Source organism: Lissotriton vulgaris, chromosome 10 (genome assembly GCF_964263255.1).
Source record: "Lissotriton vulgaris chromosome 10, aLisVul1.2, whole genome shotgun sequence".
Lineage (NCBI taxonomy): Eukaryota > Metazoa > Chordata > Amphibia > Caudata > Salamandridae > Lissotriton > Lissotriton vulgaris.
Genome location: NC_141698.1, coordinates 162211355 through 162236608, shown reverse-complemented (window position 1 = coordinate 162236608; position 25254 = coordinate 162211355). Strand labels below are relative to the sequence as shown.

At 45.1% G+C, this 25254-nt stretch overlaps 1 protein-coding gene across 1 annotated transcript in view; it reads right to left on the bottom strand.

The window, feature by feature from the left end:
- The window catches only part of VPS35L (VPS35 endosomal protein sorting factor like), a 495721-nt gene that overhangs the window by 298498 nt on the left and 171969 nt on the right, over positions 1–25254 (bottom strand). Inside the window, exons 19-20 of the mRNA XM_086940786.1 lie at positions 19227–19307; positions 2408–2470 (exon numbers count right to left, since the gene is read on the bottom strand). Coding sequence (XP_086796912.1) covers positions 2408–2470; positions 19227–19307 — 144 coding nt within the window. The remainder of the gene's footprint in view (positions 1–2407; positions 2471–19226; positions 19308–25254) is intronic.

Genomic DNA, 25254 nt, shown 5'->3' with positions numbered 1-25254 from the left:
TCTGCCAACAGTTAAATTCCCTTGGATCATCAAAAGCCATTAGATATGAACATTCAGGCCCCTGTTGCATTTATGGGACAGACTAACACTTCTGGATATTAGCGAATGTTTGCTCCGGCTAAATGTTGGGAGAAAATGGTCCTCAACTTCCTGGAAACAGATAGATCTAGCCAGTTTGTCTCTGCTGCAACCTCATGTGACTGTGTAACTGCAGAGGGATGCTTCCTCCCCCCCCGATGGCTTGGATTATCAAGTTGTTCACACTGCAGTTCAATATACATGCTAATGATACCCAGATGGCGATGTAACTGAAGAAAAAGGACAGAAAAGAGGTCTAGATATGCTTACTTCACTTCTGCACATGAATACGTCTATGAGTGTCAGTTTAAATCTATGCTAAGATGGAGATCTTTGTGAACTAGGCATCGGCCCAAACTCCACCTCCATTCAACTGGCCAGTTGACTTTGGCATGTCCCTATGATGGCGCCAGAGGTTAAGACTGTGGGTGTCTGCACTGAAAAGGTCCAGAGCCATTGGAGGCAAATTTTAGAATTGGTCAAATTCTGTAATTATCACCCGAAGTTAGCAAAAACTTTGCCATCTTCCTAGGGTACTTACTGCTTCAATTTAGCATCCATATTGTCAATTTGCTTATTCCAGTTCACTGTACTTTGCAGCAGCCAGCTCTGAAACAAGAACATAGAGTATGCAAATTTACATAGAAAGAGCTGTCTTCATCTTACACATGATGGTTGAAGAGGTGAATTCATTTTCCGTGAAGCAATGTAGAGTAATGGGCTTTGTACACCACCAAAAGAGACTGTCCTGATATAGGCCAAAGCACGCAGTCACATGCGTGTAGATTTAAAACCACAGTAAGAATGGTCAATTTTTAGCAGCTGCCAGAGGAGACCTTTAAAATGTTATTAATTTGTATTGAAAAAGGACAACTAAGCATATTTGAAAAGTTATTTAAGCCCAAATTGTTCCTGAGAGTACAGAACAAAATGCAGGTCGTTTCAATATGCATCCTTTCACTATTATTTTAGTCATGTGACAGCTAAATAGATCAATAGAACTGCTTATTCCCACTAGGCATGATAAAATAAAGCCTAGTGCGGTGTCCATGAACACACAAACTAACAACACTGTCACCAACGTTTACTCTAGAGCCTCTTTCAGCCCCAGTTATAATGGCTGAGGAAGATGTTTATACAGCTTTTGCGTTCCACCCGAGGCCATCAAAACTGAAAGCCCTGCATTTCACCATCTTAAATTCCATTACTTCCACTTCCCTCCCCTTTCCTACCCCGATGAAGCAGAGCTATTTTAGCTTTAAAAAATGTACACTTAACAGACAATTGGTTTTCAATTACTCTGTCAACCTTTTTTAGACATTTGCCCAGAATGTTGTACCTTGCATTCCAGTTCAGACAAAGGCCTCGAAACAAACTGATGAATTTTGCAGTGCAAAAGAAATGTACACTTTATGCATCCTAATTTTTCCTAGTTGCTTAATAGTTTTATTAATATCTCTGCTCCTTCTTCTTATCAAGCTTCTGAAGAATCTATGAAATGTGTACTAACAAATCAATTTTAATGTGGGGCACAGCAAGGTCTACAAGGAAGAAGGGGTTCTCCTAACATTACTTGCACTTCAGATTTGCCCACTGCCGGATGGGCTCGCAAACTCAAAACCTTAGAGCGCGTTTCAGAAAATCATTTGGAATCAAGATGAATTAGCAGTGGGTCTCCTTGTTTGTTGAGCTAGAAGGCCACGCATCACTTGATCTGGAGAGTCTCATCCAGTTCCTGCAATCAGCCTTTGTCTACAGGAACAGGGACCTACACGGACCACAGAGAAATACTGAATATTCCAGAGAAGGAGCTCCAAAAAGGTCACAAACTCCTTTAGCCAAGTCAACAAAAGCATGCTGATCTGCGGCACTCCCAATTATAGAAGCAGATGCGAAGCCTAGGAAAAGAACAGAAATTAGGCTGCAAGTCGAAGTCACAAGAGAGCAGAAGTAGTGATGGCAGCCTCTCGGAGAACACACTCAGGGCAGGAGAGAAAATTAAGAAAAGAATGATGATGTTGCATTTTCAGGAGTAAAATTGCAATGTTGAACCACTTTATCCTTGGGGGGTTGGGTGGGGAGAATAGGCACTGGAATGGGAGATTGCTTTGGAAAAACTCTACTTACTGGAGATTAAAGGTGTCAGGTGACCAGGGGATGGAGACCAAAAACATACAAGTATAGGAGAACACAGCTGGAGAGTCTGAGACATGACATTAGAAGTTCTATACCTTAATTCATAAATACTGCATGCAGAGGACTAAAATATAGTACACATTTTGGAAACCATGAGATTTGTGCAAATGCACTAATATAAAATCCAACTTACCACAGAGAAAAGAACTGCAAAGTCTTGGAAGTGGGCAATCACTTTTTCAATTACAGACTTCAGCTGGAAAAAAACAATGTACAACTTACTAAACTTAGTTGCAAAAAAAAATTATATATATATATATTCACAATAGTACCTGTTCACCTTTCTTTTACGTAAGCGAGTGACAGTACCACACATACTGGAAGAATAACAAGCGCAGCATGTGCCTTAGAACAAATAGTTAACCAGTCGAAGAAAATGAAGCACCACGTTGAAAACAACTGTCCACCTGCTGAACGGAATCTGTGGTTCATAACAGAGAAGCGGGTAAGAGACAAAGGTGAGACTGAACAGGTTCCTGACCACGAGAACAGCACATACAGAGTGGACCATCCGCCTGTACCAAATTTAAAACCTGCTTCTTGCATGAAAGCTGATAAAATACAATGCATCTCTTGAAACCCTGTTACAGACAGTTCAGGGCTCTTTAATATACAGAAAGGTATTGCTGTTTTTTTTTATTATTGTTTTATTTATTAGTTGTGCTGCTCTGTTTCTCTGTTGATCTTTAAGAAGATCTAGTAAGCTCTACTATAAGAGTGTTCCCTCTAAACGCAATTCTGTGAGGGGGAGGGGGGATTGTTGGTAACCTGAATAAACGAAAATGATACAGCAAATACAATTATAGTTTCTTGATTTTTTATGTGACAGATATAAAAGTGAAAACAGTGAAACTTAAACCCTGCTAACATGTCTGACAGGCATGCTATTGCCAAAATGTATTCAGCATAGGTCCTCCCTTCAATAGTCCTTATGTCTCTATCCTCTGACAAGGTACTGCCTTTACCTGCTTCTTCAGTCCCCTGGTTGTATTAACTAAGTGTCCTCCTATTCCACACGATGGTGTAAGTGTAGTATCTATCACGCTTTTGTATCCGTTAGGCTAAGAATTCCTTCTACCCTCCCATCGGTCGAATGACTCCCTCTATCATCCACATTAGGGCAGGAACCCTCTCCCCTTTGCTGCTCATTAATGCTGGAAATCTTGTTCCATTTCTTCCCATTAGTACAGCAGAGGATTTTCCTCCCACCTGTGCTCCCCACATGTGCAGGATATTGCCAGCTGCTTACTCTTTAGTGTAGCCAATCCCTCCAACCACCTCTCACATAATTTAGAAGCACTCACCGCCCTGTTGTTCGTGCAGGAGTACTCTCCACAACAATATCATCCACTCTTTATCCATTGAAGGCACTGTGAGGCAGAAACACTTCTTTTACTGTTCTTTAGATCTGGAGGTAAGCATGAGGCCGCTGTGGACAATCTGAAACGACCAGTGTTGCTGATCTATGCAGCAATCACCTTTCAGCATGTGGCAAGCTGCATTTGGCATGACTCTTGCATATGGCTGAGGTCAAACTGAGGTGGCTGTGCGTGCATAATAGGAATGGACTGAGATGTGGCCCGAGTATTTACCAGTGGCTGAGATTAACTGAAGCATTCAATGCATCGCTTTATTTTGCATACTTCAGTTGGGAAGAGGAGTTGTAGAATATATATTGTGTATCTGATGCTCCTTGTAAACCTTATTGATATGCAGACAGATCCATGTTCATGGTAACTCCTAGGTTCCTCACTCCTCTTGAAATTGTTGGCAGGGCATCAAGTTCCTAGGGCCATATGTCCATAGACTGCTGTTTGTGCCATTGTTCATAGGTCATAAACTCTCCCTTTGTGGTGTTCAGATTTAGGGGGTTAATCACCATCCATTTATCTAAGGCAAAAAGGCAATCACCAAGTATTGACTTGCAGAAGTCTTCTGGGCCATCCATTTTTAGAATAATGTTCTTATCTTCACAGTTGTTATACTAGGTTGAATGATCTGATCAGGTCTGGTTTGGAGGTTAGATTGATTTTGAGTAGGAAAGGAGAGATGACTGACCACTGAAGGATTCCATAGTATTGGCTGTGAGGGACTGGTATGAACGGTGATGTGAAAACCAAGATTGGTCTGTGATTAAGGTATGATGTAATTAACTATAGGATATGTTCACATATCTTGAGCTAAAGGAGTCTTTGTAGTATAGTGTGTCAAATGCTGCTATGTTAAAAAGCAAGGCAGATGCTCCGTTCTTGTCCACTGTCAGTTTTAGGGAGACTCCGGGTTGACTCTGCGCCTCTAACTGCTTTGAATCCAGACTGTTGATCCAATATCAACTTATTTTCCTTAGTAAAATTAGATAGTTTAGTAAACACAGCTCTTTTGAGTACTTTACCTAGGAACAGACTGTTGGAGATAGGGTTGTAGTTTGTTGGTTTGGATATCCTGCACAAGACTTGTGAAGGATATCTTTGATTAATTTTGGGGGAGGCTGAGTGTAAAGTTGGTCCTGTGGCCTCCATGTGCTGGTAATATTGTTCGAGTGTATTTCAGAGGGGAAACCGCCATTACAACAAATTCACTGCAATGCATGCCATTAGAACTCATGCCCTCACAAAGCAAGTACCATCACATCCCAATGCCATTACAACGCATGGCATTACAAAGTATATGCCTTTACCACACATGCCTTTATAACGACTTTCAATGTAAAGCCATGAATGGTAAAGGCATAAGTGTTTTTTCCATGTAGGTATAAGGTAAGTATGGGGTTTAGGGTGGTTTTGAGGTGTGGGGGTAATTTTAGGATTCATGGTCGGTATAGGCTTTGGGATGCCAAGGGTAATTTTAGGGTTCAGGGTGAGAATGGGTTTTGGGGTGCCCAGGGTAATTTAAGGGTCAGGGTGGATTTGGGGTTCCAAGGGTAATTTTAAGTTTTAAGGTGGGTATGGGTTTTGGGGTGGCATGTGTAATTTTAGGGTTCATGGTTGGTTTGGGTTTTGGGGTGCTAAGGGTAGTTTTAGAGTTCAGGGTGGGTTTGGGGATGCCAAGTGTAATTTTAGGGTTCAGTATGGGTAATTTTAGGGTGGGGTTGGGTTTCGGGTGACCATTGTAATTTTAGGGTTCAGGGTGGATTTGGGTTGCCAAGGGTAATTTTACGTTTTAGGGTGGGTATGGGTCTTGGTGTTCCCAGGGTAATTTTAGGGTCCAGGGTCGGTATGGGTTTTGGGGTGCCCATTGTAATTTTAGGGTGGTTTTGGGGTGCCCATGGTAATTGTATGGAACAGGATGGGTATGGGTTTTGGGGTGCCCAGGCGAATTGTATGGTTCAGGATGGCTATGGTTTTTGGGATGCCATATATACACACACACACACACACACACACGTTAACACACGAACACACACTTATATATTAACACACACAGATATATATATTAACACACGCATATATTAACACATATATTAACGCACACATATATATTAACACACGCATATATATTAACGCACACATATATATAAACACACACACACACATATATATAAACACACACATATATATAAACACACACACACATATTTATAAAGTTTTATATAGCGTGAACAAGATCCAAAAGGATATCAGAGCACTTTACAATAAGTTGGTAGAGAGGACAAAGTGAAATATACACAGCAATTGAGGAAAGGAAAAAAAACAAAAAACAATGCTAAACAGTAACAATGGTACACATATAGGTATAATAGTATGCAGACGATACCATCCGTGGCTGTTAGTTGTGCCAATATATATATATATATATATATATATATATATATATATATATGTATATATATGGACACAGTGCTCAAGGAGTGTGCATCGATTTCTTTTTTGATATATATATATATATATATACACACACACACACACACACACACACACACACACACACACACACACACACACACACGCACACACCCCATTACTTACCTAAACCACTTTTACCAAGTCTATGCCATTACCATGTATGCCTTTGCGTTGTAATGGTATGCATGGTAAAGGCATATGCGTGGTAAAAGTGTGCGTTGTAATGCTATCCTGTTTTAACAACACTTGCGTTGCTACAACTGCGTTGTAATGGCATGGGTTGTGTTGGCATGGGATGTACCATCATATATTTGTTTCAGAGAGGGTATTGAAGGTGATGAGAGATAGGAAATTGGTGCTGTCCACCATTGGGGGGTGGTAGTGAAGTTCTGTATAAGAGGTATTAGCTGCTTGCAGGAAAGTGGAATATTATGTGGTGAAGCATTTTAGGCGCACAATGTACTATCACAATTCCCCGAAGATGGTCCTTGGATTCACACTAATAAATCCTTAGCTCAGTCAGGCTTTTCTAAAGGAACACGTGTTAGGCATTTCAGAGTACCAACATGGACGATAGGTAATTGACACAACTCAAGAGAAATCTGACACCAATTTATAAAACTAAAGTGTATTTTTACCTTATTTAGATACCAAAACGAGCAGAATAGCATACAATTAACCAGAGTTCTAGATTTTTGAAACCAATAAAAAAAAATTGTGTAATAGAATACAGTAACTATTTAGTATTGCAGTCAATGGAGAAAAGTACTAATGGTCACTTAGAGGTCAAGTTGGTTTTACCCTTGCAGTGTACAGGTGAGACCGGTCCCTGGACCAGGCACGACAGTCAGTTCAATTTTACTTGCTTGTGAAGCCCGAGTGCAGAGTTGTCCTGGCTGTCCCTGGTGCTAAACGGGAGCCACAGGGTAGCTGCTTGTGCCAAATGCAAAAACACAAGAGCAGGGTCATTGCAGACGTTGGTCGCAGGTATTGTGGAATGCCCTCTTGATGCAGCGTCGAGTTAAGGGGTCTGTTGCCAGACTTGTGACCAACAAGCCTTGGCAGCGGTAACAGGAGCAGATTGTTTCTTTGATGTCTGGTGGTCCACGGAAACACAACAGCTGCCTGAAGCTTAGAACGCAGAACTAGAGTTTCCACAGTGCACTAGACCATCTGAATTTGGGCGATCCCTCGGAAGGCCTATTGGCCAGTGAAGCTTCAGATCCGGAGCGTGGTTTTACCTGCAGTTGGCAAGGGACTAGTGCCACTAGTCCAGAGGAGTCTGATGGTGCTTCAGGCTCTCACAGGGGTCCCTCTGTCAGGAGGATTAGAGAGATTGTCTAGGACGAGTCTCGATCCGCCAGTTGCAAGAATGTTACTTCAGGGACAGAGTATCCCTCTCTTGGTTTGGGCAAAGTCTTGTTGTAGATGTTGTTCTTCTCTGTCCTCCTTGATGCAAGTCAGTCAGATCTGGATTTATGGGAGGTTAGGGGTGTGGGACCTAGTAGTCAATGGGCATCTAGTCCCTACAGCTAATCTGCCCCTGAGGTGACCAAATGCAAGTGTGTGGGTCACCTTCTCCTCGCAGGACTTATAATTTCTACTTCTTTTCAATACGGCAGAAATCTTCCTCAGCTGGATAGACCAGGCTGCTCACCCTAGAGGTGTAGTTAGCCCTCTGCACAGCTCATTTCCCACCTGTGCTGGGGTAAAGGGGCCTGGGGCAGGGGGAGGGCTGTTACTTCTGTGGGAAGTCAACCCTGATGCATATCAGAAGCGGTGTAGCCTTTGAAGCTCACTGCCTTGTTGTGGCAATTCACTAGCTTTCCTGGGAGGGAGGTGGTGTGACCTTTCTGCACAGGCCTTTGTTCCTGACTCCTAGGAGTGTTCACACTACCTGGCAAAAGATCAGAATCCTGTCTTGGTGGCAGCAAGCGCAGGCTGCCAGCCAGAGCACAGAGAAACTGGGGCAACCAGGTGGGCAACCTATAAAGTAGCCACCTGGGGGCATGCCAGTCCACCTTTGACTTGAGATTCATGTCAGGGGTGGAAAGAAACTTTGTTTGATACCAAACTTGTTAGGTTTAGGCAGTACCATAATGGAGCTAGCGACCCCGGGTCTGCCTGGGTGCAAGCCCATGTTATCCTATGGACAGCCTATCACTTATAGTGTACTTTAATGGTAAAGGAAACTATAAGGACATATAAGCTTGCACTTACATGTCCACACTTTTAATATTAGGCACCCTGTCTCCTGGGCTCAAGAGACATTCCTTAAGGAACTTATCCTCTCCCTCACTGATGACCCTACAACTATCATCAGGACCAACTTCCACAGATGCATGGCAAGCGTCGGCGACTGGATGAAGAACAACTGCCCGAAGATGAATACCGACAAGACAGAGGTACTGATCTTCTTAACAACAGCATCCCCCGGAGTGATTCTTTGTTGCCCTCAGATCTAGGACCCGCACCCATCCCCCGACCACATCAGAAACCTTGGAATCATCATTGATAACAAGCTCACCATTAAATCACAGATCAACACAGTCTCCTCTGCCTGCTTCCTCACATGCTATGGAAATCTTCAAACGCGAATAACCTGCACACAAGACGCACCGAGACACAGGCCCTCATCACCAGCCAACTGGAACATGGTAATGCTCTCTACGTAGGAACCAGATTCGTCCTCTACCTCCCTAAGTAAACTCACATCACACCCTACCTCAGGCAACTCCACTGGCTCCCAGCACAGAAAAGATGCCAATTCAAGTTGATGACCCAGGCACACAAAGCATTACACAGCTAAGGATTCGCGTATATTAACCACCTCCACAATTTCCACCAATTGTGAAGAAAACTACGCTCCACGACCCTATTACTCGCTCTAGCGCCCCACATCCACCAAAGCAGTAGTGGAGGATGCTCCTTCTCCTACAATGCAGCAAAGACCTGGAACGGCCTTCCCATGCAGCTCAGGACCATTACCTCACTTCCGCAATTTCAAAGGGCCCTCAAGACCTGGCTGTTTGAATGAGCTTTCCGGGACCTGCAAGCGCCTTGATACCCTACTGGGTGATTAGCAGTGCTATATAAATCATGACTAATTGTTTGCTTGATTGATTGATAGGGGTGACTGACATATATCAAATGTAGTATGTAGGATAACTTTTTGATACAGCACTGAGCACGAAGTGTTCTTACATCGCCCAGCTTTTTAAGAATTTAGACCTGTGTTTAGGCATTTTAGGTCGCTTTATGTGTATTTTTAAATTGTGTCATTTTAAAAACGGAATAACTGTACCAGCTACCTGAATTGAATAGAATTGATTTGCGCATACTTGCACTTCACTTACCCATCCACATCAGAGGGAATATGGCATTTTGAATCGGACTCGTCCTCGAGCACCACCCGCCATCTTGGGGCTGCCTCGGGACGCGTTCTAGCTCTTCTCCACTTCCGGGAGAGAGCTACTTAGACCGAACGAGCCTGAGGCTCGGTGATAACTTTTTGATACAGCACTGAGCACGAAGTGTTCTTACATCGCCCAGCTTTTTAAGAATTTAGACCTGTGTTTAGGCATTTTAGGTCGCTTTATGTGTATTTTTAAATTGTGTCATTTTAAAAACGGAATAACTGTAGCAGCTACCTGAATTGAATAGAATTGATTTGCGCATACTTGCACTTCACTTACCCATCCACATCAGAGGGAATATGGCATTTTGAATCGGACTCGTCCTCGAGCACCACCCGCCATCTTGGGGCTGCCTCGGGACGCGTTCTAGCTCTTCTCCACTTCTGGGAGAGAGCTACTTAGACCGAACGAGCCTGAGGCTCGGTGATAACTTTTTGATACAGCACTGAGCACGAAGTGTTCTTACATCGCCCAGCTTTTTAAGAATTTAGACCTGTGTTTAGGCATTTTAGGTCGCTTTATGTGTATTTTTAAATTGTGTCATTTTAAAAACGGAATAACTGTACCAGCTACCTGAATTGAATAGAATTGATTTGCGCATACTTGCACTTCACTTACCCATCCACATCAGAGGGAATATGGCATTTTGAATCGGACTCGTCCTCGAGCACCACCCGCCATCTTGGGGCTGCCTCGGGACGCGTTCTAGCTCTTCTCCACTTCCGGGAGAGAGCTACTTAGTCCTCTCTCACCAGGATGCGCAGCGGACGTGCGCAGCGGGCGCGCGCCGAAGACGCGCCTAAGACAAGCCCGTCTGCGCCCATCCGAGCCAGCCCGGGCCCAGGGCCACTCCCCCTGTTCAGGCTGCCATCCATGATATTACACCAACAGTATCTTATACCTCTGGCCAGCTAAGAGGGATGAACCCTGGGTTAGGTAGGTCTTGTAAGATGCTATCGCTTTCTAAAGGTCTTACTCCCATAGTGCCATCATGTACGGGCTGTCATTATACCCTCCCGCTGCCTGTACCTGCAGTTAATCACACTTTGCATCCACCTCCAATTATTAAGGCTCCATCTCGAACTGGTCACTACTTTAGAGCTGCACTCATCAACTCTCGCTCCCTCCCCAAACATAGTCTATCTATTAGGGATTGTATTATCAACCAGGAATTGGATATTTTGTTCATCACCGAATCCTGGGGTGACGACGCCTCTGGCCCTGACTTCGTCTCGGCCACCCCCGAAGGCTATTGTGTCGCTAGACAAGATAGAACTTCCGGCCGAGGTGGTGCTTTAGCCATCATCCATAAAGATGCTTATCGGATAAAGTTTGAGCATATTCCAACCCCAAACTGCGAAGCTATCGCGTTTGTCATCAATCTCACGCAGAAACAAGCTTTTAGAGGGACATTGGTCTATAGGCCACCGGGTCCCCGTACAAAATTCTTAGCTGCGCTCGCAGAAATCACTGAAGCTGTAATAGGATCCTTGGATTATACTATCCTTGGAGATTTTAACTTTCCGCTGGAAGATATGGAAACTAAGGACATAGCCCAACTTATTACAGACCTGCAAGCAATAGGAATGCAACAGTTGGTGAGGGGTCCCACGCATGAAGCGGGGCATACACTAGATGGTCTGTTTACAAATAATTCAGGCATTGACCTGATAGCAGTACTACCATTGGTATGGTCCGATCACCAAGCCATCATCTTTAGAATTCGAGCAGCACAATCTAACCCCCCCAAGACCAAAGCCCAGTCATTACTGGGAAAACGAGTCTGGAAAAATGCCGATATTCCACACCTCTCAAATCTCCTTAGGGCCTCTGTCCCGGAAAGTTCTTATGATCCTGAAATTTTGTCCACTAACTTTCAGGAATAGTTACTAAAGGCAGCTAATCAAGTGGCACCTGAGAAATCTTATTGCCCAAATAGAGTTACACCATCGGCCCAGTGGTTCACAGAAGAGTTGCGCCTCCAGCGTCAGTATTGTAGAAGTCTAGAAAGACGCTGGAGAAAGCACTATAGTCCCTCTGCTAAGCAAACTTATAAAGATGCTCTGGCGATCTATAAGAAAGCTATCATCACTCAAAAAAACACATTCTTTACTGGTCAAATTGAACAGGCCCAGAACTCAGCAAGGATGTTATTCCAGGTGGTGAATTCTCTCTCTACTCCTCCCACTGGCTCTGCAACTGAGCATTCTCAGGAATTCTGTAACTCGTTGGCCAATTTCTTCACCACCAAGGTAATGGACATTTATTCCATTTTCCCACAGCTACCGGCGGAAGTTAGGACTGATCCATCCTCTCATCTGGCTGTGACCCATCCTTCTTTTTCTGGTTTCAAGCCTGTGACAGAAGATCAGGTCAGCATACTAGCTGCCAAGATCAAATCGGGTTCTCCGCTTGATCCATGCCCTCCTGATATAATGAATCAACTCTACAATACCATCTCTCAGCCGCTCACCACCATTTGTAATGCCATCTTTAAAACAGGCGTCTACCCGGAGATCTGGAAGAAGGCCATCGTTAAACCTTTGCTTAAAAAGCCTTCCTTAGACCCCACTGCTACGGCCAATTACAGACCCATTGCTTGCCTTCCCTTTCCCGCTAAAATCGTAGAGGCCATCATGACCCAGCAGCTCTCAGAGTTCATTGAACAACACGAACTCTTGGATGACACGCAGTTCGGTTTCCGGAGGGGACACGGAACCGAAACAGCGCTGATAAAGGCCTCCGATGAAATTAGAAACATCTTGGATTCGGGAGGAGCAGCAGTGCTCATTCTGTTGGATCTCTCGGCGGCCTTTGACACGGTCGACCATGCCATCTTGGTCGACCGTGTCATTTGATATTTTGATATTTTGTGGGGTATTTGTAGAGCGCGACGTTCGCTCCGGAGGGAGCATCTTGGCGCTAGGGAACCTAAGTGAGCCAGTGCAAGAGGATTAGATGGAAGCTTTGGAGTGATCGTCCGGGAGATTAAAGATCCAGGTCTTTAGCAGTTTTCGAAAAGGTTTTTCCTGGGTTTGTTGTCTGAGGGATTTGGGTAATTTGTTCCAGGCTTTAGTTGCAAGGAAGCTGAGGGTCTTCGCACCCTTCGTTTTCAGATTGTATTTGGGGAGAAGAATGAGGTTGTCGTTGGTTGAGCGAAGGTGACGGCTGGGCAGGTAGTGGGGGAAGCGTTTGGTGAGGTATTTAGGGCCAGTTTTGTTGTAGGCACGAAAGGCTATAATCAGGATCTTAAAGAGAATCCTTTTGTGAAGGGAGAGCCAGTGAAGTGAACGAAGTGCTGCAGAAATAGAGGATCTGCGGGGAAGACCCAGGACAAGACGGGCGGCTGTGTGTAGTACGCTCTGCAGTTTATGGATAGTTTATGGATAGTTTATGGATAGTCATAGCCCTGGGGATTAACAATCTGGCCAAAGCTCTTATAGCTTCTTTTTTAGCTAACCGCAAACAGGCAGTTAAACTGGGCAACTATTATTCACCGACCTCTAAACTGCCATGCGGGGTCCCCCAAGGATCGTCGTTAAGCCCTGCGCTTTTTAACATTTATGTTGCAGACCTGGCAAGGGTCATAAAATCTCATGGGATGCGCCTAACTACCTACGCTGATGACACCCAACTTGTGCTGGCGGTGCATAAGAACGGCCCAGTGGTGGCAGCTAATTTTCAGGAGGGGATACTGGAGGTACAAGCTTGGATGCACAGTAATTGCCTAAAACTGAATGCGGAGAAAACGGAGGTTATGACCTTTGGTAACATCTCCCCAGAATGGTCCCCGATTTGGTGGCCTACTCAGATGGGTCCTCCTCCGGTCCCAGTCGCAAAGGTCAGGAATCTTGGAGTGATCTTTGATAAACATCTGTCCTTCAAACATCATGTAAATAAGGTTGTTTCAGCTGCCTTTTTTACGTTGAAAAAGATAAAAAAGCTGCTACCGTACTTACCATCATCAGCTGGAAAAACCCTAATTACCACCTTGGTGTTTTCCGAGCTTGATTACGGAAATGCCCTCTTTCTCAACACCCATAAATATATTCTGAACAAGCTCCAATCTGTTCAAAATATGGCAGCCAGAATCCTTCTCAACATTCCAAGGCGCCAGTCCATCTCGGCAGCGATACGCCATCTTTATTGGCTAAGAGTGGAGAGCAGGATTAAATTTAAGGCCTTATGTATTGCCTATAAGGCCATCCATCATACTGGCCCGAAGTTTTTAAGAGAGGCATTTCAGCTATACACCCCCATAAGGAACCTAAGATCAGCAGCTAGTTGTCTACTATCTGTTCCCCGAACAAGAACCGCCACCTGGGGAGACAGACGATTCTTGGTAGCAACTCCCAGACTGTGGAACTCTCTCCCCTCACATATCAAAACTGCCCCTACTCTCATTTGTTTTCGTAGGGCATTGAAGACTTGGCTCTTTAACCAATAAGTTTTGTGTGCTAACTACTGTATCCTAAAGCATCATACTGCTCCTAGACACCTTTGGGTATTAGCTGCGCATTAAAAATTACATAAATAAATAAATAAATAAGTAGTGTATGGGCTTTGCCTCACATGGTGTGGGTTAAGTTGAAATGGAGCAGTATGCACGGTTCCTGCAGTCTGCAATGCTGTCTTTAGTTTACGTGGATCACTAAAGGTAGCACAAACAGTGCTGCAATCCCTGGGGACCCCTTTATCACCCATACCCTGGCTACCTCAGGTACAACCTTCAAGGGACTTACAAGGGGGGTAAAGTCCTTGTCAATTGGGAATGCCATTTTAACCATAACAGTTTTGAGGATAGAGCACTGGGAACATGAGCAGTAGGTTCCAGTGCGCATTTAGTAATTGCCATCAGGATTGCAGCAAAATGTGGAGTGTGCCCACATAAAAATCGCACTTTCCTACACTGCTCAGTCCTTAAGGTACTTTTCCATCTTTTTCAATATCAGAGACCTGTTCTATGAAGAGTTTGTAACAGAAGGCCTGCAATCTTGGGGTCTGTTTTGGCTGAATTCTGCCGGAATTTGTTACAGTTCCTCTGATGGCTTGTCAGCTTCATAATGCATGTGGAATAGTGTTTTTTTCCAGTTATTCTGATGGCTGCTTTATGGGCTCTATTACAGGGTAGCTGTATCAGTCTGTCACTTTTAACCACTTGAGCTGAGCAGTGTTATCATTTTTCTGATCTTGTGATTAAGCTCTGGGGTCTTTTTCTTGGGGTTGTGGTGTTTAACTGTTTCTGCTTGTACAGTGCAATGAGGTCCTATTACAGAAGCTAGATAAATACAGAGGATGCATATTGTTTTTTTTTTCTTCAATCTAGGAGTTACGTGTTAAGAGGTCCAATTTTTCCAGTGTCGGTTGTCATGACCCTCTCACAGGTCCTCTGTGCAATAGGCATAGCGCACAGGGCTCATGTCGTGTTACCCCTGTGGTGCTTTATGGCGCTCTATGATATCTTGCCTAAGTTTCCCCATGACCATGGATTTCCTTACCCTTGATTCAGTGTAGTGTTGAAACCCAAACCACAAGTGTCCTTTACTGTTGACTCTCTGTTGCGTTATCCTGGCAGAGCCTTATGGTGGGCCATAATGTCATGCTCGAGTTTCCCCACACCCCCTGCTTCCATAACATCTGAGCTTGCAAGCATTTCCTAAACATGTGAATGTGGAACGGAATCGTCCCCTACCTCAACAGCGAGGCGCCATAGCTTGCGTCCCTGGCAACCTGGACTCCACCCCTCTGTCCTCCCTTACAGGAACCTATGGCAGCATGCGGAAGACCGGAAGTTCCCTCCTGCGACCCCGGAAGTCCCGCCCTCCAACCAGAGCCAGAACCCGGAAAAGCCATCAGAACCGAGGGAGAAGCGTTCAATGCGGCGGACTTGTGGCAGGAGACAGCGTGCGGAGAACCTGAGCCGGAGATCGGAGGGAGACTGATCGAAGGAGAAGGCGAGGAGTGGAAGATCGGAGAAGAGGACGACGTCTGGACCGAAGGCTGGTGGAGACCCCAGGAGGTGGCTGGAGAGCGGCCGAAACTCGCGGGAGAGTTGCGGCGGGGTATTGTTATTGTTATAAGTAATTCTAAAGCGCAACATTCATCCAACCAGGATATCACGGCACTGAAATTGAGCAGTAAACCATGGGCAATTACCAGAAACCACTTTTTATTCTAATATAGGAAATAATGCAGTTTTTAATTTTTTCTTAAAGGTGGGAAAACAGTCCGTAAGTCGGAGGTCGATGGGCAGATCATTCCAACATTTGGCAGCAATGTGCGAAAAGGCGCGTCTCTGGTCTCCTGGTCTCCAGGTAGACTCGTATATAGGTGTATATAGGTGTATATAGAGTGCCCCTCACATTGCAAACCTCACTGTATCATAGAGCCAATTCACTGTAAATACGCTACAACCGAATCACGTCACGAGCACTGTTGTATAGGAACCTTTGCACTTACCCCTCACCGCTATCACCCTTTTCCCTCCCGATCTTCGTATCCCATCTCCTATCCCCCTTTCCTTACCGTCCCGCCCCTCACGATCGTTTTACCCTCCACACGCCCGGGTGTTGGTAACAGGACTCGATTAGTCCTGCGCTCGAGGACTAACTTCCCTGTTTTCTCTTCCTCATACCTCTGAGGACACCACCGAGATCAGCCCACGAACAGGATACAGCCTCGAGACGTCCTGCACACCGGAGAACAACCCGAACCATCGTCCACCTGACACCCGACGACTAAAGACAAAGATCCTTTCCTTCATTTCTCGAGTTTACTTCCTTGTCCTCCAATCACTAACTGTGTATATCAATAAACTACGCTAAGTCATAGCGCACTATATCCGGCCTCCACGCCTGTTATTCCGGTCTGCCACAACCCCAAGCTCACAGTGAACCAATGGCTTGGCTGAGAATTCTCCACAGAGCGTTTGATTCATGTGTGATCCCTGTACCGAGAAATATGTTTCGAGTTAAGCCTTGGGTGTGTTATACTCCTAACAGGTTCCTAGTATACCTCCAACCTGTGTGCCTAATTTTACCTTGGGAGTGTCATACTACAATCGGTGTTTCGGTGTAAACTTGGGGGTGCTAGAAACTCCAAACCATGTTTCAAGTTTTGTCTTGGGAGCGCCAAACTCCGTTTTGAGTGTAATCGTAAGGAATGCCTGAAACTCCAGCCATGTTTGGAGCGTAACCTTGGGAGTGCCAGTAACTCCAACCCATGTTTTGAGTTTTATCCTGTGAGTGTTGGAGGCTTCAATCAGTATTTGGAGTTCATCCTAGAGGGTCTAAGAGATTCCCATCTGTAAACATGGTATCCTACTTTCATGCAACATTAAAGAAGAAGCAGCATGTAAGTGAAGGCTGCTAAAGTTAATGAAATGACAATGCATAGGATCGCCTGCTAGTGCACTGATGGTATTTGTATTTTCTTGTTGTTTCCAGTGTATTGAATCTTCACAAAACCATACATCCATACCGTCGCAAACACAGAAGGCCTCAGGAGTAACACATCCTGTTAAGCAGTGAGCATTGCCCAAATGCAGATTCAGTATCACAAGTTCTCTTTTCTTATTTTGTTCCTATCCACCCTTCCCCCTCGGAACAGTGCATGATTTAGGAGTCTCATCCTAGATTACGTGCTTTTCTGAGACGGATAGGTGACCCAGCATTGACTCCGGTGTTGTCTTCACTGTTGGAACCAGGTGAGTGCATTACTTCTGTGTGTGAATTTGCTGTTTGTAGTATTTGCTGTCTTGGAGGTGTTGGTATATACTGGTATCTTGATCCGGAAAGTAATGACTTGGTGTTCTCTGCAGATGACTGGGGAGTTGTTAATCGCCAAGGCATGGAACACGGGTTGACCATGCCATCCAATGTGGCAAGGTGGGTTGGCCTGATAAAATATGTAGCTGAAGATCTCAATACAGGATAGGATGGAAGTAGTTAATTCCTTCTTGACAAGCCAAGTGCTAAAGCCTCCTAGGATGTACAGGTTGGTGTGGTTTAGTAGAGTCTTTGGTACTGCGTCTAATAAGGAGCATCATTAAACTCTATATTGCTAGGAGGTAAACTATACAGCAAGAGCACGGAACAAGTGAAGATTGGAGTTAGGGGACATTTTACCATCAAGGATTCACAGTCACTCATTGTCAAGTTTTCGATGTGAGATAATAGTAAAAGATTTCTAGTGGATGATTGCTAGGCCAGTTCTAGTCTTGGTGACAAGTTTTTATGCAGATAATGCTGTTTTCAGGTAGCATGGCTTCATGCTGTCTGGGTGAAGAATTCTGGTTGAGCCATGATTCCGTGATGAAAGTGAGTTCTAAGGCCGATTCTGTTAGAAGGTCAAATATGTTTGGACAGCTCTGGTTCGCAGACCTTGTGTTGAAGAGCAGGTCATTTTACTGCTGGGTCTTTGACATCCTGTCGCCATGATGCATTAGCAATGTTGCCTATGGTGTAGAAGGAAGAGGGAGGTACCACAGCAGGCTGAATATCCATACAAGAAAAGGGTTGGCAGCTGCCTTTAAACAGGTAATGGTACTTGTGAGGATCCTGCATGCAATATGAATGGACATGTATCACAATTTCTACTTCTCTATATATCCTTCTCACTACCCCCTGCTCAAAGATGGATGGCAAAACTTCATCACTATGACATGTTGATACAGTCAGGATCAGAACTACTGCTGATGACTTAGGTGTCTGATGTTTCAGACTGATATAAAGACTGACAGAATTGAGGGAGATGGGTGGGATCATTACATGCAGAAGGGCCTTCTGTTAACATGAGTATCCCCTTTAATCTGATATCTTGACTACACCAACAGATTACATTATCATGATATTTTACAGCGCCTGCAAGAATATTTTAAAAGTTGCCCTTAGTGCAGTGGTCTTTAAGAACAATATACCGAAAAATAAGTAGTTCACGGTGGGTACACAGTCAAAAAATGCACTCAGTAGTGACTAGGTACCCAAATAAATTCCACTGTGCACTATAATCATTTCTTAACCCATGCTGTGAGGATGTGCGACATCAAAGCAGGTGTTATGGGGGCAAGGGCTACCACACAGACAAATCTGTGCATACCTGCTCAATGACTGACATCCTCATCCTTATTCACTCTAGACTGAATGGTTTCAGATAGTAGTTATAGATTCAAAACCCCCAGAGAAGGTCGGGATCATGATGCCTGTGGAGAACCTGGCGTACCAAAATTCAGATTTGAAAAGCAGGGCCAGAAGGAGGAGTCACGGCTTTTGCCTGCAAACACAGCTGACATCTACTTAGGTCACCCTACAGGGAAAAGAAATGCATACACTTTGCTACACAGACATCAAACCAGACATGCTAGAAATTTGGCAAGCATGCGAGGACAGAAAACCAAATGATAAAGCTGCCCTCCATCTCCGTCACCGATGCACACCCACATTATTTAAAGGAGCAGACCACAACAAGCTCACAAGTATGCTCCATTCTGCACAAAAGCACAGCTTTGCATTGTTTTTATTTTATTTATAATTCACATACAACATTGAAAAAGTGATGCTTCAAGGAGCCCAGAACATAGGGAATCCCGTACTCCAAAAAGCCCCCTGTCCAAATTTCACATGTTTTTATGCCCAAAACATTTTCTAAATGTTTTATGACACAGAATCTCTTCAGAACCAAAAAACAGAAAAATTACCTGTGGATAAGCATCTTCAAAAGCACGATCTGGAGTCATATGTTTGATAACATCAGCCAAAATAGTATTAACTTCACGTTTCTAAAATTTTAAATGCAGAATTGCATCAGAAAAGATAAACCTGGACTATAAATAACATCAACATAATGAATAAATGCATGCACCACATCCTGTTCATTGTAAGGTTGTTTTTTTAACTGTTAAAAGATATGAACCTATAGAGAAGTTCCTGGTTTACAATCCTACTTGCACTGTGGTTTGTTTTAGTGTCTTCCAGGGATATTTCTGATCAAGTTACAATTGTAATTGTTCTAAAGATAGACCTCTCTCAGACCACAATCTCGAGCAAGGTATTATCAAGTCAAGCTTAACGTTTGTTAATGAATTCACACATGCCCTGCGTTTGCCTTTGGGTACTTCGTACTGGCTCTGACTTTATTAGTCCTTCAAAACATTCTCCCAGGAATATTAAAGCTCTCTCTAACAAGTAAACTGGGACATGGCTCTGGATCCATTTTCCTACAATGATCACGAGTATGAGTGGGCCCTGAAGTTTGATGATCCCAGTAATGGGAAGTATCAAGCCCATCGGAATCATGAGTTTTGGAGTTTCACGGGGGTATTTTGGCTACTGACAGCTTTGTTTCCTTTGTGTAGGAAGCCCTTCCTCAGACAAGCAAAGGAAAGTTACAAAGGCAAGAAAGGACACATGAGACTCAAGAGGTGAAGATTTTTTTTGACCATTGGTAGGAGTCATTAGGCCAGCCCTGGGTGTGTTTACCGGAGGGGAAATGCTGAGGACCAAGAAGCTGCTGCTAAATGATTTTCTGCAGTGAAAGGGGATCTTGGGTAGGTAGGTTCTACCAGAAAGCATATTTCATAAATAGGAATAATCTAATTTTGCTGAAAACTTTGAAGGTGAATGCTACCCATTTTGAAATGCATATCGACCACCCAGGCATTGGACTTCTGCCGGTTGATCACCGGACAGTATCCTTTCTCCCTTTTTTGGACAAGAAAAAAAGTCCTAGAGAACCAAGTATTCAAACTCAATGGGCAGAAGAAAGCGAGAAGGCTGACATGAAGAAGTGCATCACACGGAGGCCCGAACTTCTACTAACACTCATAGTCGCATAGGGGCCGCCTGCTACAGCATCTGCACAAAGCCTCACACACAACGCCAAAGACAGGAGGGAAGCTGCCGACTTTAGCCAACAAGAGAAGCAGCGTTAGAGAGATAACAGCCCCAGGAGCAAGCACTCAATGCTTTCTTAAATGAAAAAAAGCATGAGGATCTATCTGGACTGCAGTAAGAAAGGAGGATGACATCGAGCAGAAGTGAGGAATCTTATGACTTAACAGAACAGGATAGGATGGCTGCTGTGGTCATGAAAGGGACTGGCCTCAGATGTGAGTTTGAGTTGGAGTTTAAATCACTTCTAAAGCGCACGTATACCTGACGGTTTCATGCCGCTGTGGTTCACTATGCCTCAATTAGCAGGGGGGCCAGGTGACAGAAAAGAAACTCATTGGGGGAAGGCTTGTGAAAAAAGAAAGGTTTTTAATGCTTTCCGGAACAGAGGATATTGGGTGAGGGACCTGAGATGAAGCGGAAGTGAATTCCAGAAAATGGGGGCAATGGTGGAAAATTTGGAGCCTCCCCATTTTTTTCGACGAAACCGGGGGACAACCAGCAAGTGTTGGGAGGAAGATCGTAGTTCCCTTGCCGGGGTATAGAGTTTAATCTCAGAGGAGATAAGGCAGGGGAGGATCCTGGCTGAGCCTGAAAGGTGATGCAACCCATTTTGAACAATGATCGTTCACAAATAGGGAGCCAATGCAGGGATTTTAGAAGCGGGGTGACATGATGTGACTTGGCCAACTTATAGACTAGGCGAGCGGCCTGGTTTTGCACCAGCTGCAGCCGTCGGATACTGTAAGCAGGCATACCACAATATAGAGCGTTGCCATAGTCTAATTTAGAGACGACCATAGCCAGTGCAATGAGTTTTAGGGCAGGGAAAGAGAAAAAGCGAGAAACCTTACGGATAGTGCGGAGAGAAAGAAAAGAAGAGGACACCACCGAACTCACCTGGGAGTGCAAGGTAAGTTGATCATTGATCTTGAATCCGAGCGCTTTGACAGAGGGAGAGGGGGAAGGGGAGGGACCCAGGGAAGAGGGCCAAAAAAGAGAGGACCAGGGACTGGTACAACCACCTGTTAAAACCAGTTCGGTTTTATCCGGGTTTAGTTTCAGGTGGTTGTGGCTCATCCAGTCCCGGATAAAGATCATAGTGGTTTGAAAGTTAGATATGGATTCAGGGGCTGAAGAAAGATTGAATATGAGCTGGAGGTCATCAGCATAATTGAATACGGAGACCTCCATGTGTTGAAGGGCGAAAACAAGAGGGGCAATGTAGAGATTGAAAAGTAGTGGGGAAAGAGAGGAACCCTGGGGGACCCCGCATGGCACCTTACAGGGCTCAGCCGAGAATTCGCCCAGTCGCACTGCTTGAGTGCGGTCCCTTAAGAAGGAGGACAGCCAGACTAGGGCTACCCCGCCGACCCCGGCCGCCCCGACACGGGAGAGTAAGATGGAATGGTCCACCGTGTCGAAGGCGGCGGACAGGTCGAGGAGGACCAGGGCCTGGGGAAGGTTGGTGTCCATACCTTCTCTAAGGTTATCAAGGACGGATAGGGCCACAGACTCGGTGGAATGAGCAGGGCGGAATCCGGCCTGACGGGGGGCTAAAACCTGGTTATCTTCCACAAAGGTGGTAAGGGCTCTGGTCACATGTCGTTCCAGTACTTTCCCTAAAAAGGGTAGTAAGGAAATAGGTCGAAAGTTGACAGGAGCAGAGGGGTCAGCACCAGGTTTTTTTAGGATGGGAAGAATGATGGCTGTTTTTAGGATTGGTGGGACAACGTCCTGAGATAGGGAACAGTTAAGAAAGGAGAGAGGGGGTAGCACACAAGTTGAGAAAATGAGCCTGAGGATGTGAGCAAGGCAAGGGTCTAGAGGGGAACCCGATTTGACCAAGGGAAGAAGGGAGAGGAAAGATTCTTCTGTTAAGAGGGGGAATGAGTCAAAGCGAGCCTTTGCAGAAGGGCTAAGGGGATTGTGGAAAGAAGAAGAAGGGGGAGGAATATTGGTTTTGATTTTTACGATTTTATCCAAGAAGTAAGTGTTCAAGGAGTCGCATAGGGACTGTGACGGCGGGGGTTTAAGGGTGGTTCTGTCGGCATAGGCGAGGTCGTGAACTATAGAAAAAATTTCTTTAGGCTGGTTTTCTGCAGCTAAGATTTTAGAAGAGAAATATTCTGTTTTAGTAGATAAGATGGTTTTTTTATATTGAGACAGGAGGGAGATGTACTGGATTTTAAGATTAGGACAGTAGTGGCGTCTCCAGGCACGCTCAGCGTGGCGAACTGAAAGTTTCAGCACCTTGAGTTCCTCGCTGAACCAGCGATTGGAGTTATTAGGCCGTTTGGACGAAACTCGCCGGAGGGGTGCGATCGAGTCGCAGCCTGACTGGAGCCAACAGTTGATAGAGTCAGCTTGGATTGTAAGCGGTAATCCAAGTAAATCTGGGCAGAGGGGAAGGAGTGTAGAGACCACTAAGGATGTGTCAATCCGGCCCCAAGAGCGTGCCCAAATATTTTTAGGAAGAGGGGGCTTGGAAGTTAAAACAATGGGTGAAGAAAAAGAAATCAAAAAAGTGGTCAGACCAGGGACAGGGGGAGATGGAGAGGGACATTATAGGGCAATTGAGAGTCCAAATCTGGTCAAGGGTGTGTCCCGGAGTGTGAGTGGGGGAGTGAACATGGGACTTAAAATTGAGGGAACGAAGGGTATCAGAAAATTCTTTGGCGATAGCACATTCTGCTGGGTCAGAAGGCCAAAAGTTGAAATCGCCTAGCACCATGATGGAGGAGTTGTTAACCGCTAGGGTGGCCACCAACTCTTGGAACCCAGGAAGAAAGGCTTGGGAAGGTTGAGGGGGGCGATACATAAGTAGACAAGTGAGAGGGACTTTGAGGGAAAGAGAGCGGACTACTAGGAAATCAGAAGTGCCAATAGAGGGGAAAGTAAGGGGCTGGAAGAGAAGTTCTTTCCGAGCGATCAAAGCAACACGTCCACCTACTTTATCCGCGGGTCGATCAGCTCGGAGCGCATAATAAGTGGCGGGAAGAGCTGCTAATAAAGAAGGTAGAGAGCTATCACGAAACCAGGTCTCAGTGAGGAATAAGAGATCAGGTTTGTGTAGATCTAAGAGAACAAAGAGCTCATGATAGTGCTTAACAGCAGAGCGCGTGTTAAGGTAGTAGATGGAGAGAGAAGCAGGTGTGGGTGCAGCCGGGTGCTCAGGGCCGGGGACGGGAGGGAGCAAAGGGGAGGTGGCACGGGGAAGGAGGAGAAGGTGAGAATATGGAAGCTGTGAGTCCCAGACTGTCAATGTGAGAGGTCGTAGAGTCATTGAGCGGCCAGGGGCCTTGAAGACCGTAAAGTTGGGCCGAGGTATAGTATCTCAATGGGGCAGGGGGGGTGGCCCTTGGTCCGGTCAGTCGCGGACGGGCGCAGACGGGCTTGCCTTAGGCGCGCCTTCGGCGCGCAATCGTCGCGCCCGCTGCGCTCGTCCGCTGCGCTTCCGGTGGGAACACATGTTATATACCAGTGAAAAAGAGGGTTGGGAGGGGGCGTGGCCTGCGCAAGTGGGCGTGGCTTGCTGCTCGCGGCGAATGGCGGCAATAAGGTCCAAACACCTCGCCCGCTGCAGCAATAGCTCCGCTGTGCGGGGGATGTCAGTGCCAAAGGTGTAGTGATAGCCTAGGGGTAAGTAAAGTAATAAGTTTTAAAAGCACACAAGTAAACAGATTTAAAAGATTACACAGGACCCTGCTCCCGGCTGTGCCTCAGGAGGAATAAGTGTTCTGAATCAGGCGCTTGTATTCAGCGCTTAAATGTGATCCTGGCAAAGGGGGCGTGGCCTGCGATGTCTCGAAGTTATTTTCTTGTTGTGTTTTGCTTCTTCTGAATGGATTTGTGACTCAATTGTTTTGATATATTTCAATTGGTACACTGCTGAGTATGGAGAAATAAAGAGTTTTAAGCATAGCCTTGTCCTCCGTGTCCTTAACAGAGCAGAATCATTTTGGCATGTTCACTAGGAAATTTTCATTATCTTACACCATTATTACAGTACGTTTGCCCAGCTTTGGAATAGCCGCATCTATCCATTATGATGGATTGGAGTATAAGGACCAAAAATATATCACTTCCTGTGGAGCATCATGTTCAAATTGCAAATGATTGTTACTACTACTGTTACGATTATGGTGAATTGATGTCATTGGGTAGCATCTCTTAGAGGCTGTCCAACCTTTGACTCAAGCAAACATTAGCAAATAAGGTCCTGGCTCAGGTTTTTATCTTTTAATCAACAGTACAATTTGTTTCTTATTCAAAAGCAAACTTTTGTGATATATTAGAATATTTGAATGTTGAGAGCTCCTTTGAGGACAATGGAGCAGTAGTGGCCCATAAAAGCTCCTTTTGGCCCGCTGTTCCATAGCCTTTGCCTCTCTCTTTCCCTGCCTCTCCAGGATATATGGATCGGGCAGGGGAAAGAGTGAGGGAGAGGCTGTGGCCCAGGACACCCAGGACCCTCCCCCTCCCTTTACCCGTAGCTCACAGTGTCACTGGAGCATAAGAAGGGGGAAACCTGCTCTGCTGCTGGGTCTCCATGGCACAGCTTAACGAGGAAAAGCAGTGTTGCCAAACCCAGGGAAAAACAGGGGGGACTTCAGACACCTTTCAAAGCTGTTACTCTGTATATTCAACAGTTAATAGTTGTGGCCCCACGTGTGGCTGTAATTATTGAACAATCACAGCAAGAGCTGTGAAAAAAGGCCTTGGAGCCGCAGAGGGTTTTAAATCCATCTGTCTCCCCGGAGGCTCTTGTTTGTTATTAGAACATAATGTCTTCATATGGCGGACTGTTGTAATAGCATAATAACCAGTCAAAGT